The following is a 17849-nucleotide window of genomic DNA, read 5'->3' as shown; positions in this document are numbered from 1 at the left end:
CCCATCCCATTGTGAGCTTAACTCTCTCCCTTCAGGGCCTATAAACAATCCTATCTGGAGGAGGAGGGTCCCTAGGGTCATGGATTTCCTCGGTCTGACCTGTGGTTCCTGGGAGCACCATCAAAGGGGTTTGGGCCCCAGAGGAAGTCTTCCTTGGCATGTTATTGGCATGAAGGGCTCTAGAGGATTCATTCCCCCCAAATTAGTGCCACTACTGAGTTGGTTCTTGGGACCTGGTTACCAGGCTCAAGAGCAGAAGCTGAGAGCTCCATGTCCCATGGCTGGGGGTTACCCAGTCATCAGCGAACGACCACCCAAGATAGTGGCAGGCATTGGGATGCTGCTGACAAGGCTGGTGTGTCCCTGGGACCAAACCTGCTTCCCAGAGCGTAGCGGGAGCGGGTGATGCAGGCAGCCAGCAGTTCCCCTCACATCTCATTATGGTTTGCATGGCATAAAGGGCAAAAGGCTGACAGCTATTTCCAAAATCCTCATGTCTTCCCACGGGCTGTGATTTCATACCAATCAGACTGCAAAGCATCAGAAATGCTGAGACTGTCACAAAAAGCCATGAAGGCTGCCCTTTTCTTGGCCTCACTGCCCAGAAGCACTGATTCCGAACTCCCTCTTCCCCTCATATGGCTTTGAGCAAACTTCAGAAACCGTGTTGAGATGTAGTTAAGGACATCAGTCACGGGAAGCACGGAATTGCACCTGCGATGGACCACACACAGCATGGGTGGGAGGAGATGCAGAAAATCCCAGAAAGGGATGGGTTTTCAATAAATTCTTGACCCACTGACCTTGAGTTACCTGGTGTTGAGGTCTGTATTTTGTGGACCCTGGGGAGGTAAAAAGACCTCAGATAACATCCCTGCTCTCCAGAAACTGACCACCAAGCAGGAAGGAGGAGGGAAAACAAATGTTAAGAGGCTCCTGAGCAAATCAGGGCAACCAGCACGTGTGGCCTGGAAAGTGCAGTGTTAGGTTCAGAGTCTAGAATCTACCCACAGAGCAGGTATCAGTAGGTAGTGTTCTCTTCGAATAAAGCCAGAGAGAGGACGGACTGAGGGTCCCTCTCTCGGAGGCTATAAAGGGCAGTGGACTCAAGTGCTGTGTGTCCTTGAGTCCTGACAGCAACCCCGTGGGGACAGTGGTGCTCCTATCCCTACTGTATCGGTGAGGAATCCAAGCTGGGGCTGCGGGAGGGAGGAACTGTGCCAAGTCACAGCGGGTCAGTGGAGAGGGCAGTCTGACTCAGAGAGGTGTCACAGGCTCTACACTGCACCCTCGTGGTGGCTTTCCTGGGACTCTTCCAGAGCTCAGGCTGGAAGCCCCAGGATAGATACACATGCTGGATGGGAGGAAGGAAATAGGAAAGGAAAGACACACAAGGGAAGGAAAAGTGGCCGAGAAGCTGAATCTTCAAACCCGCCTTTACATGCAGGAAGCCATCGTCACAGTCCTTTGTCCTGGCTTCCGGTCCTCTCCTCCAGTGCCCTCCTGTGGCTCACGGCCAGCCCACCTGGAGGGCTTGGCCATCAGGGAGCCCACCCTCGTCTAGAGGGGACATGAGGCTGGGGGGCTGTGTGCATCTCGGAGCAGCTGCTACTTAGAGGCAAACGCTCGGGGAAGCATGGTCTACAGCCCCAGGGGAGGTGGGACAGCTTCCTAGACACCTGAATGGCAAGAAACTGGGAGCCGGTGTCAACGTATGAACCCAGGAAGGTCTACTATCTTCCTATCGGTTCTCAGGAACCTGAGTGCTCCTGGAAGTGAGGCCCCGTTATTTTTCCTTTTGGATTAGAAGGAAAACCTCCATGCAACCCAAGAGTGAGGAACAACTGGTCTAGTGACGGTTCTCCGATCGGTCCTCCTTCCTTCCTCTATGGGCTGTTTCCTCCTATAGGGAAGCAGCCTGGGTCTTGGATCCCACCTCCATCTTACACTTCTTCCCAAGCATTCCCAGCCCCTTGAAGGGGCCCCTTAAAGGCTGCTCTGAGTGGAGAGAGGGCAAAAGTGAACTGAATGTGGGCCGATTGACTGTACATACTGCCGGCAGTAAATGCCAGGGCTGTAAACGCCACCCACCCTCTGTGCAGTCCTTATCTGTGGCCGGCGACTGGGGGCAGGGAAGGCTGTCCGTGGGCGTCCTGCATATGCTGATGCCGGGCCCGACAGAGACCTAAGCTGGGTGTAGGGCGCGGGGAGGCATAGCAGCAGGAGCCGCTAGTGGGTAGGGGGAGAATCCACGGGGGATCTGCTGACTCGTGGAAGAGGGGGAAGAGCAGGGTCTAGCCCCTGGAGGCCTTGCAGGATGGGCTGGGGTCCCAGGGGAAGGACGGGGCCTTCCCACCAGGGTTCACGCCCCTCCATGGGGATAAGGGCCGAGAACGTCACCAGATGCTCCAGGGGAAAGAAAGAATAACGTAAGAGAGGACCCTCTGTCTCCAGGGCTGGGTGACGAGGTGCGGGCACAGTCTTGTATCGAAGTGTCGCACTGGTTTACAGAACGTCCCCGCTGAAAAGGACCTCGGGGTTCACCTAATCTGACCCCATTTTTAAAAGACAGAGAAACCAGGGCTCCAGAAGTTTGAAGGACTTGGTCAAGGTCACACAGAGTGAGCTGCACAGTCAGGCTTGGGGCCCTGCCTGCTTCCCCAGAGCCCTTACAATATACTCATTGAGTGTTATTGTTGTGTAACTGTGTGTGTGTGTGTGTGTGTGTGTGTGTGCGCGCGCGCGCATGCACCCGGGGGCCAGTCCTACTTGCAAAAAAGAAGCAATCTCTTTATCTCTGGGTCAAAGTATTCAGCTTCGAAATGAACAAGTTCTGACCTAAGTGAGAGGCAGGAAAATAGATTCAACAACTAAGCACGTTAGAGCCCCTTTCTGGTTGAAGGGGGTCTCTGCCCAGCTCCCTTCTTTGCCTGAGACGCCCACCCACGCTTTAACCTGTCCACTGCTCCAGAGACCATTCTCACCGAGGTCAGCAACGCCTCCTGATGACCAGACCCTCGTGTTGATCCCTGATTCCCCACAGCGTTGGACTCCTGGCTGCTCTGTCCCGGACACTAAGTACTAAGGCTCCCTTCTCTCCTCCCCCAGACCCTCTCTCCGTGGGTGGTCTCATCCACTGCCATGGTCAACCGCCCAGGGGGCTGCTGATCTCTGCTTCGGGCTGAAATGCATCTGCCCCAAATTCATATATTGAAGCCCTCATCCTCAGAATGGGACTATATTTGAAGCTAGGGCCTGCTTGGAGTGAAAAAGAGGCCTAGATCTGCCCCTTAACGCTGGTCTGGGGAGGCAGACTGGAGGTGGCCCCCAAGAGCTCAGAGCCCGGGGTGGTTCCAGGCAGTCACATGGACCAGCCCCACCCGCATGGGGCTCCCTGGCTCAGCCATGCATTGTCACTGCCAAGCAATTCCTTCTTGGGCCAAAGCATCAGGCAGCTCATTTGCCAATACTGGTCCATGCAGGCTCAGCATTGATATTCTAGGGATCAATGCTGCGTCCCCTACAGGCATCCCCAGAATCACTTTCTCAGCCACCAACTGGGATTAAAGTTTCTGGGGTTAAAGTTTCACCAAACACCATGCCTCTGAGTAAAGGGCCTTGTGGATCTAAATCCTTTGCCTTGAGGTTTAATGCATTAGAAATTCCAATGGTAAGGATTTTTAGACCAGATTCTAGGTAACAATATTTTCCATTTGTCACTGACTAGGTACCGTGGGGAACATGTTTTAATATTGAACTAGACACTTTGCAGGTGTTATCTGATTTAATCCACAGATTCAATACTTTAAGGTAGACATGATTTACTGTGCTTTTAGATGAGGAAACTGAGGCTCAGCAAGGTTCAGTGGCTGGCTCAGGGTCACAGCGTGGAAGTGGTACTGCCAGCATTCAAGGCCAGGCCAATGTGGTCCCCAATCCCACCATAACCATGTGGGGCCAGTAGTGCTTGCATCACTGCCGACTCCATCTGCACAGAGGGTCTACCTGTATTGAATGGTGAGGTGATTATGGAGGAACTCAAATGCCAAGGAACTTTGAACCATAGATTTGAGTCCTATAGCTTAGTGATCACCAGGGATAGGTCCATGCTTGCCAGGCATTTCAGGCCTACTCCATGCGACCCATCCATCCATCCAGTCATTCATCTCATTCATCCATCCATCCATCATCCATCCATCCATCCATAATCCATTCATCCATCCATTCATTCATGCATCCATCCATCCATCATCCATCCATGTATCCATTCATTCATCCATTCATTCATGCATGCATCCACCCATCATCCATCCATGTATCCATTTATCCAGCCAGCCAGCCAGCCAGCTAACCAACATGGGTTTTCATTCATTCAAAAAAACACTGCTATCAATCAGAAGCTATCCTTTCTGCCCCCCATCATCCAGTTCCTCTGAGCTCCCCTGACCTGCTCACAAAGGGATACTGCTACAGTAACCTAGGGCCAACGAAGGTCTGGTGAGGTCAGCCCACTGCCCCATGCAGGGGGCCTACAGAGCCGCGGGGGCTCTCAGTGGTGCATGACTTACTAATGCCCTCCATTTATTTTCTGAGGCTGAGCGGTGATGAAGGAGAGACAGTACCTCTGTCAAGGTTGAGGGAAAGGAAGTCTCCTGCAAGTAGAACTGGGGCACGCACTGCAGGGTGATGGTGAGGACGATTCCAAGGCTGCCCAGGTGCACCCGTGCCGCCTGGAACACCTCTGCGTTGCTGGACTCAGAGCACAAGAGAATGGTCCCGTCGGCCGTCAGGAGGGTTAGCGCCACCACCTGGCAGTGGGAGAAGAGCCACATTTCAGAACCCCTAGACTTTGCGTGATGCCCTCACTTCTCCGTTTGTCCTTGGACGTGAGGCCAGGTGTCTCCTAGTCCCAGAAGCCCACCGTCATCTGGTCACAGGGAACTTTCCCAGCTGGGTCTCCGGTCACAGCCTGAGGGAGCCTCAGTCTTGGGGAGGGAGGAAGGGGAAAAGGGGAGAAGGAGGCTGTGTCCGGGTGGCATCGGGCCTCAGCCGATGTGGTTCCGCGGGACCCCAGTGGCTTGTCCTCCCACCACTGCCTTGGTCATTCCATGGACTTCACACTCGGGATGCAGCGAGCTTGTCCTCTGCCCGGAAGAAGTCTAAGATGACACAGGCTCCAAAGAGCCCTGAGGCCCTGGGTACAGGGGGCTTGTGAAGGCAAAGGGAGAATGTGTGCGCATCCGGGGGAGAGCCGGTCCTGCTGTCCCAACACGCAGCCCGGGGACCAGGGTCCCCTGCAGGCTCTCTCTGCCTGTTGCCCCCCTGGGCACCGACTCGAGTCCATCTTCTCATTCGGGGACCTCTCACTTGCCTCAGGAACTAGATTCCCCTACTTGGCCTCACACAGCTGGAAACCTCTGGTCTCTGCAAAGAGTGGGCTGCGCAGTCGAAGACAGGCGGTTATCGTCAGTATCCTTGCCCTTGGCCCCCATTTCCAGAGGAATCCTCTTTCATTGCCTGTGGAAGTGCTTTTCCACACTCAGCTACCTACTCATTTGGATGCAAATGCTTTCGACGTGTGCAGTTGGTGGCTGGGTGCTCAGGGTGAGAGAACAGATACAGCTGAACTAATTCTAATTAACAGCAACCAAGACGAAAGAGGAGACATTGGCAGAAATGGGGCACGGTGGCCCTCTGTGGGAGTGAGGGCGTCAGAATGATTTTTATAAAAATCAGACTTTGGGGCTTCCCTGGTGGCGCAGTGGTTGAGAGTCCGCCTGCCGATGCAGGGGACGCGGGTTCGTGCCCTGGTCCGGGAAGATCCCACATGCCACGGAGCGGCTGGGCCCGTGAGCCATGGCCACTGAGCCTGCGCGTCCGGAGCCTGTGCTCCGCAACGGGAGAGGCCACAGCAGTGAGAGGCCCGTGTACCGCAAAAAAAAAAAAAAAAAAAAAAAATCAGACTTTGTCTGAGATCCAGGGCAGAGCATGAGAGCTGCCAGTGAAACACTGCAGCAGGGTCCAGTGACAATAAAGGTGGACAGTGGTTCACCAGCTGTGTGACCTTGGGCATGTGACTTAACCTCTCTGTTCCCTCATCTGTGAAATGAGGAGAATAACCAACTCAGAGAGAGTATGTGACGCCCCCAGCTAACTGCCTGGGATACAGTGGATATCAAATATGCCAGTCCCCTCCCGTCTCCTGCGTGCAGGGGCCCATGCTGCTCAGCTGAGCCTCCTCAGGGAAGTGGCCAGTAAATCTCACGTGCATTTTGATTTCTGGCCACTCAGAATTCTTTTCCATACTCTGCTGATCATTTTGTAGAAACTGAGGCAACCAGCTTGACCTCAGCCCTGGAGAGTAGACTAGGACTGTGGCCAAATCTTGGGAGGGGTGGTTTATTATCCTTCAGCCCCGGTTACCACTGGGCTCTCCTGGATGGTGAACCCCGCTCTGAGGGGGTAACGACAAGTCTACGGAGGGCTCTGAGTGCCTGGGAATCAGGTCCCACAAAACCTACCTTGCTTTGCTTTGTGGTCGAATGCCCTGGGCCTTTCCCCTTCCCTGGCTCACGGCATCCCCTCAGGATGCCTCTCCCTGCCTGGTGATTCTCTGAGGCTTTTGTGCTTGAAAGAGGGGGGAGGAAAAGGACAAGGGCCACCAGTGTGAGTGCATAAGGTTGATGAGAAAGCAAAGTGCGGATTTAAGGAACAGTAACTCTGAAGTGGCTTCCCCTCGTGGTGTGTGAGAAAACAAAGTGAAGCCTTGGAAAGTGCTGTTGGCCATTTTCTTTCCACCCCATGCAGCTCTGGACTGGAGCACGTGGGACCAGCTCCCAGAAGCCACAGTCAGACAGCACCTGCCGGGGTGTCCGTCTTCCTTAGAACAGAGGAGCCGTGCTCCTGGCTGGCTGACTGGGGAACACGTGAGCCATCAGTGCGGTCAGTGCTGCCACGATGCTGAAATTTCTTTGACAGCGTAGTGTGGGCTCTGGAAAGGGCCTTGTCCTACATACAAACCCATCATAAACATGTATTGAGCACGAACTGTGTACACTCAGCTAAGCACCTGCACGCACTGCTGTTGCGATCAGCCCCATTCTCCAGGGGAGCAAACTGAGGCAGCCAGAGGGGAAGAGACCTGTCTCCTCCCTGGTCACACAGACAGTAGTCAAAGAGCTGAGGGGCAAAAGCCAAACCCCAGCACTTAGCAGTGATGTTCCGATGGCCAGAGGCCACATGGCTCAGAGTGTAGGTGGACTTCGGCAGGGAGGCACGCGGTGAGTTACGGCCAGCATGAGGGTCTCTCTCTCTCCCCCGAGGGTGAGCAGCCAGCCTCCACGGGTACCCCCAGCAGCCTGCTTCGCGGAGCCATAGCCTGGCCTGTTAGAAGCTCCTCCTAAAACTGAAAGTTAAAGGAGTTTGCCCCCCAAAGGGGTGGCTCCTGACGCAGGCGTCATGAACTGTCATCCAGCCCCCTGGCATTGACATATGCTGTCTCATTGAACACCCTCCCTGGGTTGAGGAGTATTCTCCCCAGGCGACAGCTGGAAACAGGGATGTCCAGAGGAGTTAAAAATCTGCCTATGTGCCGCACACAGCACACATCAGGCTTAGGTCTGGGGCGCAGGTCTGAGCCCCAAACTTATGCCCCAAACTGGGCTCTCGTGAAGTTTAAGAAATGCTTTTTGGTGAAGGTCAGGTGCGGATCCCAGGCCCGCCTGCGCTGGGCTCCTTCCTGGCTCCTCCCCGACTTGCTAATCTGGAAAGTCCCCTCGCTTTGCCTGGCTCCTGCCTAAGACCTTTCAATGGGGATGGAACCCTTTGCTCTGCTTGCCCTTTTCCCCAGGGTGGCCAGGAGGCTCCTGAGAGGCAGGGCTGCGTCAACATGCACGAGGGCGCCTTCGTCACTTATGTCTGCTGGGAACGGATGAGGGTTAAGGGAGACGATGTTTCTGAAGGACCCCTGCCAAGTCTCCGTCAGAGGTGAGACCAGGTGGGTTTGAGGCCCTCGTGGAGCTGTGCCGACACTGCCCTGGAGTACCTGCTTGTCCAGCAGCCACGGTGCAAAGGGTGAAAGGGGCTCCGTCCCAACCTCCCCTCTCCCTGGCAGTCAGTGGCGAAGCAGATAGACTCACCTGGGTGGCTAGGATGCCGTGCTTGATCCCCGTGTTGTGTGTTCCGGACCCGATGACGCCAGCTGCAGTCACGTCTGACACGGCTCCCAGGCTGGAGGGAGGGGGAGGGAGGAAGGGACCAGTTAGGCTTCCTGTGACAATGCCCCCTAGGGTTTCGGTGTGAGGTCCCTCAGAGCAGAATAGTTGACCCATCTCCTGCCTGGGAATCTCGTCCCCAACTTACCACATCTTAGATCGTCTGACTCAAGCCAGCCCTTGTCTGTGAGCCGCGTGGCCCGTCAGATGAGCTAGTGGGGATACGGCTCAGCTCCGAGGGGAGGCCTGCCTGCCTGCCTCGGGCTTTCTGCAGCCTAGAACATCCCTTTCCTCCGACCTCCATCTGCCAGCAATATCTTCTCCACCAACCACAGGCCAAACGCTCCTACTAAGACTTCTCCAGACCCAGCCTATTGAGGCCTGTAGAGTCCCCATGTCAGAACTGCACACACAGCCATCCCAGGATGGTAGGAGGACGCAGGAGAAGGAGACCACGTCACCCCCTGCTCAGAAACCTCCAGGGTCCCCCGGGGCCTCCAGGATCAAGCCCGCACCCCTCAGCCTGGTGTTCCAGGCCCTGGAACAGATAATAAGAGGGTGCTGTGTGCACGAGGACCAGATTCCCAAAGGGGAATAAGACGCCTCCACCGGCGTGGGCTCTGAGGACAGGAATTAGCAAGATGTGCTCAGATCTCAGGGTCCAGGAAAGACAGTGGGTCAGGAGTTTCTCAGAAATCTTACTTCTCAGGAGCTTTCTCTGAGACACCCCAGCCCCGTCTGAAAGGAGAAAGGAACCAGTGTTTACAGAAGGCCCACTGGGAGCCAAGGAGATTGGAGCCTTGCACGCTGCACGACAGCTTCACGATAGCCCAGCTGCCTTGGTTCACACTTGAGAAATGGGCCTGGCCGGCAGGGCAGGGATCGGACCCAACCTGGCCCTCAGCGCAGACCCAGGGCCCCAGAGGCAGGAGGGCCCTGGCTTCCAAAGAGGCAGATTGACAAGGATGAGAAAATCTAGCCTCGTACCCTCCTGCAATGGGACCTGGGGCGGCCCTGGTGAAACAGGAAGAGGAGGAAAGGAACCAAAGCCTCTTCCTTCCTCTGCCCTCACCCTTGTGTCACTCTTACCTTTTTGTCCACATTAGTTGGGTGACTTGGTGATATCACCCCTTGTGAAAATACCAGAATGTTAAAAGAAGACCACAGAAATCCTGTCGCAGGGAATGCCCCAGCGTGTGGACAGGCAGATGCGCGAAGACGTTCATCACAGCGTCATGAACGATAGTGAAGAACTGAGGACGACCACGTGCCCATGACAGGGGAGGGGATGGTTCACCAACCTGCAGTAAGTCTACCCTTGTCCATGAAGCTCACAGAGACTAACGAGCAACACGGAAATGGGCTTGGGACCACGTTAAAAGAAAGAGCTGATCTAAGTGTCCATTGACAGATAAATGGATAAGGATGTGGTACGTATATACAATGGAATATTACTCAGCCATAAAAAAGAATGAAATAATGCCATTTGCAACAACATGGATGGACCTCAAGATTATCATACGAAGTGAAGTAAGTCAGACAGAGAAAGACTAATACTATATGCTATCACTTACATGTGGAATCTAAAATACAACACAGATGAACTTATTTACAGACCACAAGTGGACTCACAGACATAGAAAACAAACTTACGGTTACCAAAGGGGAAAGAGAGGGATAAATTAGGAGTTTGGGATTAACAGATACACACTACTATATATAATATAGATAACCAACAAGGGCCTACTGTATAGCACAGGGAACTATATTCAATATCGTGGAATAACCTATAATGGAAAAGAATCTGAAAAAGAATACACGCACACACATATATGAAACTGAATCACTTTCCTGTATACCTGAAACTAACACATCACTGTAAATCAACTATGCTTCAATAAAAATAAATAAATAAGTAAAAGAAGTAAGCTGGATAAACGTGAGGCCCTCAGGGAGGAAGACCTAGGAAGGAAGGATTAGACTTTAGTCCCCCGAGGGGTGGAGAGAACAAGGGGAAAGGTCACTTCCAGAGTCTGTGGAGCGAGACAGAGCCAGGAAAATGAAGGGGGAACCGACACTTACTTGGTAATTACTATGCGGGGCACCTTTGACTCACGCAGGCCTCTGAGCACCCCTATTTCACAGCCCCATTTTCTAGATGAGAACTCTGAGGCCCAGAAGGGTCAAGGAACTTGAGTGACAGCTGGTACGAGGTAGAAGCAGGATTGCGCCCAGGCCTGCTTCTGGAGCTGGGGTCTTCACCAAGCTGCTGTCCTCCCTCTTAGGAACAGCGCCTGTGTCCTGCTCCCTCTGGCTCACCACACAGTGGAAGCTCCAGAGCTTTCCAGCTGCGTGACTTTGAGAAGCACCTTTGCCTCAAGACCCTGCTTTCTGCATCCTTAAATGGGGCCTTCCTCCCAGGGATGATGATATGATGAGAGAGGGCATCAAGCCACCGGCATGCGGCCTGACACAGCTCTGTGCTTCCCCCCAAGCCCCCAGCCAATCCCGAGGTCCCCACAGCATCCTTGGAGCTACAGACCTAGGTGGCCCCTGGGATACACAGGACAGGACATCCAAACTCCCTTTGAGAGGCAGATGAGCCCTGTGCAGGCAGGTACTTGAGGAGGACTGGGTCCCCAGGGAGGACAGAGATATATCATGAACAGGGCACAGACATGCTCCAGGGCCCAGAAGCTAAAGCCTGTGATTAACAGAACGTATCTCCTGCTGGTCCCGGAGATGTGTCCGCTAGCTGCGTACAGACCCCTGCACACTCCCACACCTTCCCTCTACTGGGCTTTCACTCACGCTGCTCTCTCTGCCTGAATCCCTTCTCTCCTCTCATTTTTCTGGTTCACATCAGGTCATCCTTTAGGGCTCAACCAAGGGGCCCCTCCTGCAGGAAGACTGCCCTGATTCCCATCCATTCACACATTCCCCTGCCTGCCAAGGCTGAACACGGGCCCCCAAGAACACCACGGTGCCCTGAACACTTCTCTGGCATTGAGCCTCTTGCTTTGTGTCACGCTTGTCACTTCGTGGGTTTCTCTCCCCCCCTTGCAGGGAGCTCCTTGTGAGTGGGTCTGGGTTTTATTCATCCTGGCCTCTTCTGGGCCTGAACAAAGCCTGCACATGGTAGACACTCCATAAATGTTTGAGTTGCCATGACCCTTGGAGAGGCAGAAACAGAATGGTTTTCAGAGTGAAAAAGTATAGTGATGCCTCAGGACCTGCAATGAGAAAGCTAGGTGAATGGACCACCCACACTTGAAGACCAACCACAGGCTTCTATGGTGGCAATTTCCAGCTGTGAAGAGATTGCTACCCCAATATCCAAAATAATTCTGTCACTTGTTTCTAGTGGTTGAAGCCCCACAGTTAGACATTCACTCCTTTGGCTGCATTCAGCCAAATTCATTTCCTATTTCAGTGGAAACCTCCTGATATTAAACTTGAGCATTCACTGATACCATGTTTGGAAGGAAAAACAAGTGAAGTCACATATAGGTAAACCAGGAAGCCCTGTGTCTCAATCAGCATATACTCTTCTGCTTCTCTGAGTGCTTACTTTGTATATCTTTCGGTTTGGGTTCAATATAGTTTTATTGCAAGTTTTAAGAAAGGCTTAATGCATGGTTTTCCCATCCCTGTACTAGACTTTTTAAAATGCTAGCCTGTTTCTTTCTACTCTCACACAATAGCCCCTGAACACAGGGGATGGGGAGATGGGTACTCTGTGGGGGAGGAACAGGGGTCCAGAGAAACAGGTGCATCCTAAGAAGTGCTTCTCTCTGGCTCCTGACAGATGCTTAAGTGTCCAGCCAAGGCCAGGGCAGGGATCAGGGGCCATCACTGGCCCACCTGGGAATCAGGGAGGTGGCTCTTACTTGGACAAGGCCAGGCCGTGCTTGTCCAGCTGTGGGTGCAGGTCAGCCAGGAGGATGCCGGCCTCCACAGTCACCTGCTTCTTCTCCATGTCCACCTGCAAGAGACCAGCAGAGATTGGGATGAGCTAGGCCGTCGCTCAGTCCTTGTCCTGCAGTCCCGTAGGGCTGTGAGTACAAGCGTGTCTCCCGCTGCAGGCAGCCAAAGGGGTGCAGACAGAGCCCTAGACTGCTGGGGCTTTGGGACTACTCTGCGTAACCCTTCTTTTCACAGGGGAAAGAAATAAGAAGCAGGGAAGAGAAGGGATTTGCCCAAGTCACTGCGGGACTGGGAGAACTGTGCTGTGTCCTGAGACCCACCGCCCCCAACCATGGCTGCCCCGGGGGCTGGGGGAGGAGAAGTCTCCCTCCATTTCACAGCGAGGAGACTCAAGTTCAGGGACTTGAAGTCACTTGCCCAAGGTCACACAAACATCGGTGGCGGAACGGAGGTGAGAATCCCATCTGTGTGACTCCAAAACACACGCTCCACTGACCCCGAGCTCAGAGCCTGGCAAAATCAATTACTGGAGCGCAGTCCTCACTAATTAGCGATCAGAGTTAATTTCTGCCGTGACTGATGTCTTGACTGGAACATTTTCTACGGCGTGGTGACCGTCAGCCTGAGCAAATCAGGAAATAAATAGTAGAGAGAAACCCAGAGCCTCTGCTAGCACGGCTGGAGGGGAGGGTACCTGGCAAAAATTACAGCTCAGGGGAGCTGGCCCCGTCAGGTCAGGTGAGAACAGGAGCCCTCCTAACAGGCGGCACGCCTGCCAGTACTCTCACTCCCAGGCAGACATCTGAGGTGGTGGTGGTGGGGCCTGAATTCATGGCTGAATTGCATGGACAGTATCCCAGCACAGGGCTGATGTCAGACCCCTGAGTTTGCGGCCCGCTCAGCTGCTGATCAAGCTGTGTGACCTTAGGCAAATCACTCTCCCTCTCTGATCTTCAGTTTCCCCATACGTAAAACAAGTTAAGTGCAAAGCCTTCTGGATTTGTCATTGTGAGTCCACCTCTGGGGGCCTGACTTGCCATTCTTGTTCTAGAGAAGTGGAGAGGAGGCTCTGGCTGGAGGGGAGGAAGGACATCCTCTCCGTGGCCACAAGGGGGCGCATAGACCAGACGAGAGGCCTGAGCAAGCCCAGGCAGGACCCCGGGGAGGGGCGATCACTGGGGACCAGGAACTGGGGGGTCACCTTGGGACTCAGAGGTGGGGAGGGGATAAGGCCCAAGGGAAAAGGCTAAGGAGTCTCCACCTGGACTCTGAGACGGAGACCACGGCTGCCCGGCATGGGGCCCAGCAGAGGTGGGGACCCCAGGGCTCCTGGTACCTTGAGGACGCGGTTCATCTTGCCCATGTGGATCATGAAGCCGTCGGTGCAGGCGATGTCTGAAGGTGAGTGGCCACCGCCCACCACCTTCACCCGCTTGTTCTGCTGCCTGGCCAGGGCCAGCACCTGCTGAGGCAACGCCTGCGTCAGCCCCGGCCCAGGCCTTTCCCTGTGAGGCCGCGGGGCCACCCAGGCTCTGCGCCCCCAGCCCCCCAAGGCCCTGCCTGGCTGGAGGCCGCTGTGCAGGCCACTCCGGGAAAGAGCCAGAGAGACGGGCCGGCGAGCGAGTGGGAGGGAGAACCAAGGAAGCACCCCAAAGTGGGGCTCCTGGGCGTGCTCCCCGAGGCAGCTGGCAAACCTGATCACATTCTTCTCCTGGGCAAAACCCTTCAAAGGCACCCAGCACCTTCAGAAGAAGGCCCGTCTCCTCGTGTTGGCCCACATGGGCCTCAGCTGCCTCCCAGGGTGGATGAAGGCTCCCGGGGGCAGGGGCAGTGGCTTAAATTGACACCGTAGCCCCCCGTGTCTACCCTGGGCCTGACGGGAATAGGCCGTCTCTAGTGATCTTGAATGAATAAAGAAATGAATGCATGGTGTCACTCAAAGGAATCCATACTCTTTCACCCTTGTGTCTGGGCGTGGAACACCAGTCTCAGGATTTATACCTCGAGGGGTTCCGGGGTCAAGGAAGATTGGGAACTGCTCCATAGCACTTGTCTTCCACGCCCACCCCCACGCGCGAAGCACGTTTAAGGCTGCAGGTTCTACTGAATGTCGATACAATGAAGACATCTGTTTAACACCATCTCCCTCACACTCCCCTGACCACACAACTATTTTTATTTCCCCCCCCGCCCCCACCCCCCCAACCCTAACAGCTCTCCAGGGAAACACGGGCCTGCAGTAGCCTCCTCCTATTTGTAATTCACAGTCGTGCAGGCTAGCACGGCTAGAAACAGCCTTCACACGCAGGACATCAGCACCCCTCCACCCTCTCCCCTCAGCTCAGAATGAGGCATATTGCCTCGGCATTCAAGGCCCTCAGATCTGTTCAAAGCCACTTTGCCTCCCAGCCTTCCTCTTCTGCCCTCCCCTTCCCCCACGCACCCTCCGGCAGCCATGTCTGACGACTCTCCAGGTGTCCTCCTCACCTTCCTTCACCTCACACTGCCCTTGCCCAGCTCCCTGTGGAGCTCCTATGCATCCTCCAGGGCCCGGCTCAGTGACCACCTTCCTTCATTCTCATGCATGAGAGGTTGGGGGTTTTGAATCCTGGTTTGGATCCTGGCTCTGACACTTACTAATATGGGAAAATTACAAAGCCTCTCTGAGCCTCAGTTTGCTCATCTGGAAAATGGGGGTAATAATCACTACCTCACAGGGGGTTGTGGGGATGGATGAGACCACAGATATGAAGCAGTGGTGCTGATCACTTAGTGGTGACAGTGCCGTTCCCACCACTCTCCTCCAAGTGCCCTCACACACACCTGTGCACAGACTCACACCCATGCACACACACACAGCATGAATTTCTCCCTTCTCTGTTCTCTGCTGGTGCTAGTGAAACGTCTGCATCCTCTGGGGGTTAGTCACATGCAGCCTGTCTTAGGGGCAAGTCTTTTAAGGGCAGAAGTCGGGTCATGTCCATTCATTCATTCATTCATTCACTCATTCAACAAATATTCAGTAAGTGCTTCCTGTGTACAGGTCACAGGGCTGGGTGCTGAGGATAAAATGGAAAAGAAGACAAGCATGGTCTTAAATCCTTACGAGGGAGAGAGACAAAAGCATGCAAATGTTCATGTCAATGAAATCACCGCAGGTTTTGAACATGCAATGAAAGAAATAAGCAAGGAGCTGAGATACAGAAGATGGGGAAATACTCAGATAAGATGGTCTGGGAAGCCTCTGAGGAGGTGATTTACTTTGAGACCTAAAGGATGAAAAGGAGTCAGTCTCATTAAAAGGGATGGGACAGGCATCCCAGGCAGTGGGAACAGTAAGTACTAAGGTACGGAGGTAGCGAGCCCGGGAGAGAGGGACCTTAGGGAGGCCGGAGAGACAGGCCCAGAGGACGCATGGCCTTGGGGTCAGGAGTTGGGGTTTTATTCCACAAACAATGAAAGCCTCTGAAGAGCAAGGACGTAGCCCAACTCAACTTAGATTTTAAGAAAATTACTTTTGCTGATTGTGGAAAGTGCATTTGAGGGAGGTAAGAACTGAAGCTGGGAGATCAGGGGTGAGGCCATCACAGGCCACGGCATGTGAGGAAGGGATGGTGGCCTGGGCTTAGTGACAACAGTGCCGGAGAGAGGGAGGTGGGTTCTAGAAACTTCTGAGGCAGGACTTGCTGAGGTCCGATAAGGGACAGTGACCTACTTCCTGGCTTCTAGTCTGAGCAATCCCGTGGTTGGTATAGAGTCAGGGAAGACTACACTAGGACAGGTTGAAAGCAAACATCAAAGACATCATTTGGGGCATGTAAGTTTGTGATGTCTTTGATGAAAGAAGTCAAAACGAATCTGAAGTTCAGAGAAGAGACCTGAGCCGGAAATAAAAATCTGGCAGTCGTTGGCAGACAGCACAAGTGGTCACGCAGCAGCAGCGTTCAGCTGCCACCGACCCCGTGGAGCTGTCACCCCACCGGCAGTTCTGGGTTGGGGATGAGGGTCTTAGCTGGGAAGCCCACCTCCTCTCTGGGGCTGGCCTGGTCCGCAGGGCCCAGATGGAGCTGGAGGTCCAGCGGCTGGACCACTGCGCGCCGTGCTGAGATGGACACTCACCTCTCTGATCTCCTCCACGGACGTGGGCTGGTAGTACATCTCCGGGTAACAGCCATAGGTCCTCGCCCAGTTTTGGAATTTGACTCCTTTGTACCCATGGACCTGTGATAGGACAAAACCCGGGTCACCACCAGTAAGTGGTCTAGGGCTGCCCTGACCCCCATCCCACTGTCCCAACATTGTAGAGATGGGAGGTTGGGGCCACGGCGCTGAGCCACTGGGAAGCTCAAACACACAGTGGAAGCTCTAAAGCCGTGCAGCCACGTGCGGGCTTCCTGCTACGATCTCCCTTGACCCCCATGGTCAGCGCAGCAGATCACGCAGAAAACTCGGCCGCTCCTTCAGAGAAGGGGGCTACGTGAGATCAGGGGTGCAGCCCTGGGAGACAGCACAGCAGCCTTTCCTGGCCTGGAGGCCACAGCAGAGAGCCTTGGGGAAAAGGCTCCCGTTTGTGGGATCCCCGCTGTGTGCTGGGCACTGTTCCGGGGTCCTCCACATGTCATATCGCTCCGCATGTCACACCTTATTTAGGCCTTACAATAAAGCCACGAAATAGGTAATATTACTCTCATTTTCAGGAGCAGAAACTGAGGCCCAGAGAGGTAGAGTAACCTCCCCGAGCTCACAGAGCAACCAAGGAAAGACACAGGAGTCCAGCCCTGGCCTTCCTCTTCCATCCCTTCCCCAGCACCCCAGTGGCTCCCCAGCGCCACGAGTCCATTCAAGAGCTTCCCCGTGGCCTCCCAGTAGCCCCACACCTGCCCTCATTTTGCCCTCCCAAGCCGGGTTCACAGGCCCAGCCTGGATGCGGACCGGCAGGGCTGAACGGCTGGCCACGTGGACCTACCATGGCTCCAGCGGTGGGTCAGTGGCCTTGGCGGACTCCGGCCTCCTCGTGGAGCAGAGCACAGGGCAGCGGGGTGCGGAGGCCAGGCGGAGCGGGGGGCTGGAACCAGCAGTGCGGTGACGGTGACCGCAGGAGCTCAGGGCCGACTCTGCAGCTGCAGCACACAGAGGGGCTTGGGGCCCCGGCAGAGGTGGATAAACAGTGTGACGACAGGCTCCGCCCAGACAAACAGCAGTTTGGCCTGCCCCCTGCCCCGGGGCTCCTCTCAGGCCGCAGGGTGGGCAGGCAGCATTTACAAGGCGGCTGCTCTCTTCCCGAAAGCTGTTGAGCTCTGACACCAAGTACAGGCATTCTGGAGCCGGAGGACCCCCGGCCTCGAAACTGGGTCCTTAATGCCGCAGGTCAGGGGAGGCTGTGACGTGGGGGCCCGCGTGTTAGTTCATTTGTCAGAGCTGGGGGAGGGATGCACCAGGCTGCCCATCGCTATAGAACGGGATGCTGGTGGCTGTAGCACGGGGGCGCGGGGGACGGCGTATGGGGGGCGCAGACGAGTGACACTCGGACCAGGCAGTCTTCTAGCTGAGGTCTTCCTTCCCCAGGCCTTAAGGCAGGCAGACCTGGGTTCCTCTTCCATGCCTTGCCGGTTAACCTCTGTGAAGCTCGGTTTTCTCTCCAATAAAGTGGTGGCACTTTTGCCTAATCCTCTGGGTGGACATAAAGGTTAGAGCAGACATCTGAGGAGC

The 17849-nt window shown here is 54.7% G+C and overlaps 1 protein-coding gene across 2 annotated transcripts in view; it reads right to left on the bottom strand.

Moving 5' to 3' along the window:
• Positions 1-17408, bottom strand: part of LOC309964107 (L-gulonolactone oxidase) — a 28945-nt gene extending 11537 nt beyond the window's left edge. The window contains exons 1-6 of one of the 2 annotated variants that reach the window (XM_082842783.1): positions 17107-17408; positions 16260-16361; positions 13477-13605; positions 12104-12198; positions 8139-8229; positions 4623-4808 (exon numbers count right to left, since the gene is read on the bottom strand). In XM_082842783.1, the coding sequence (XP_082698909.1) occupies positions 4623-4808; positions 8139-8229; positions 12104-12198; positions 13477-13605; positions 16260-16361; positions 17107-17109 (606 nt within the window). In that variant the 5' untranslated portion in view covers positions 17110-17408. The remainder of the gene's footprint in view (positions 1-4622; positions 4809-8138; positions 8230-12103; positions 12199-13476; positions 13606-16259; positions 16362-17106) is intronic. The other variant, XM_082842784.1, reaches the window with a different exon arrangement.
• Positions 17409-17849: the final 441 nt, after the last annotated feature.

Source organism: Leucopleurus acutus (assembly GCF_964270905.1).
Source record: "Leucopleurus acutus genome assembly, chromosome: 7".
In the NCBI taxonomy this organism is placed as follows: Eukaryota; Metazoa; Chordata; class Mammalia; order Artiodactyla; family Delphinidae; genus Leucopleurus; species Leucopleurus acutus.
Note: the sequence above shows the minus strand (reverse complement) of the source record. Positions and strands in the feature narration are given on the sequence as shown.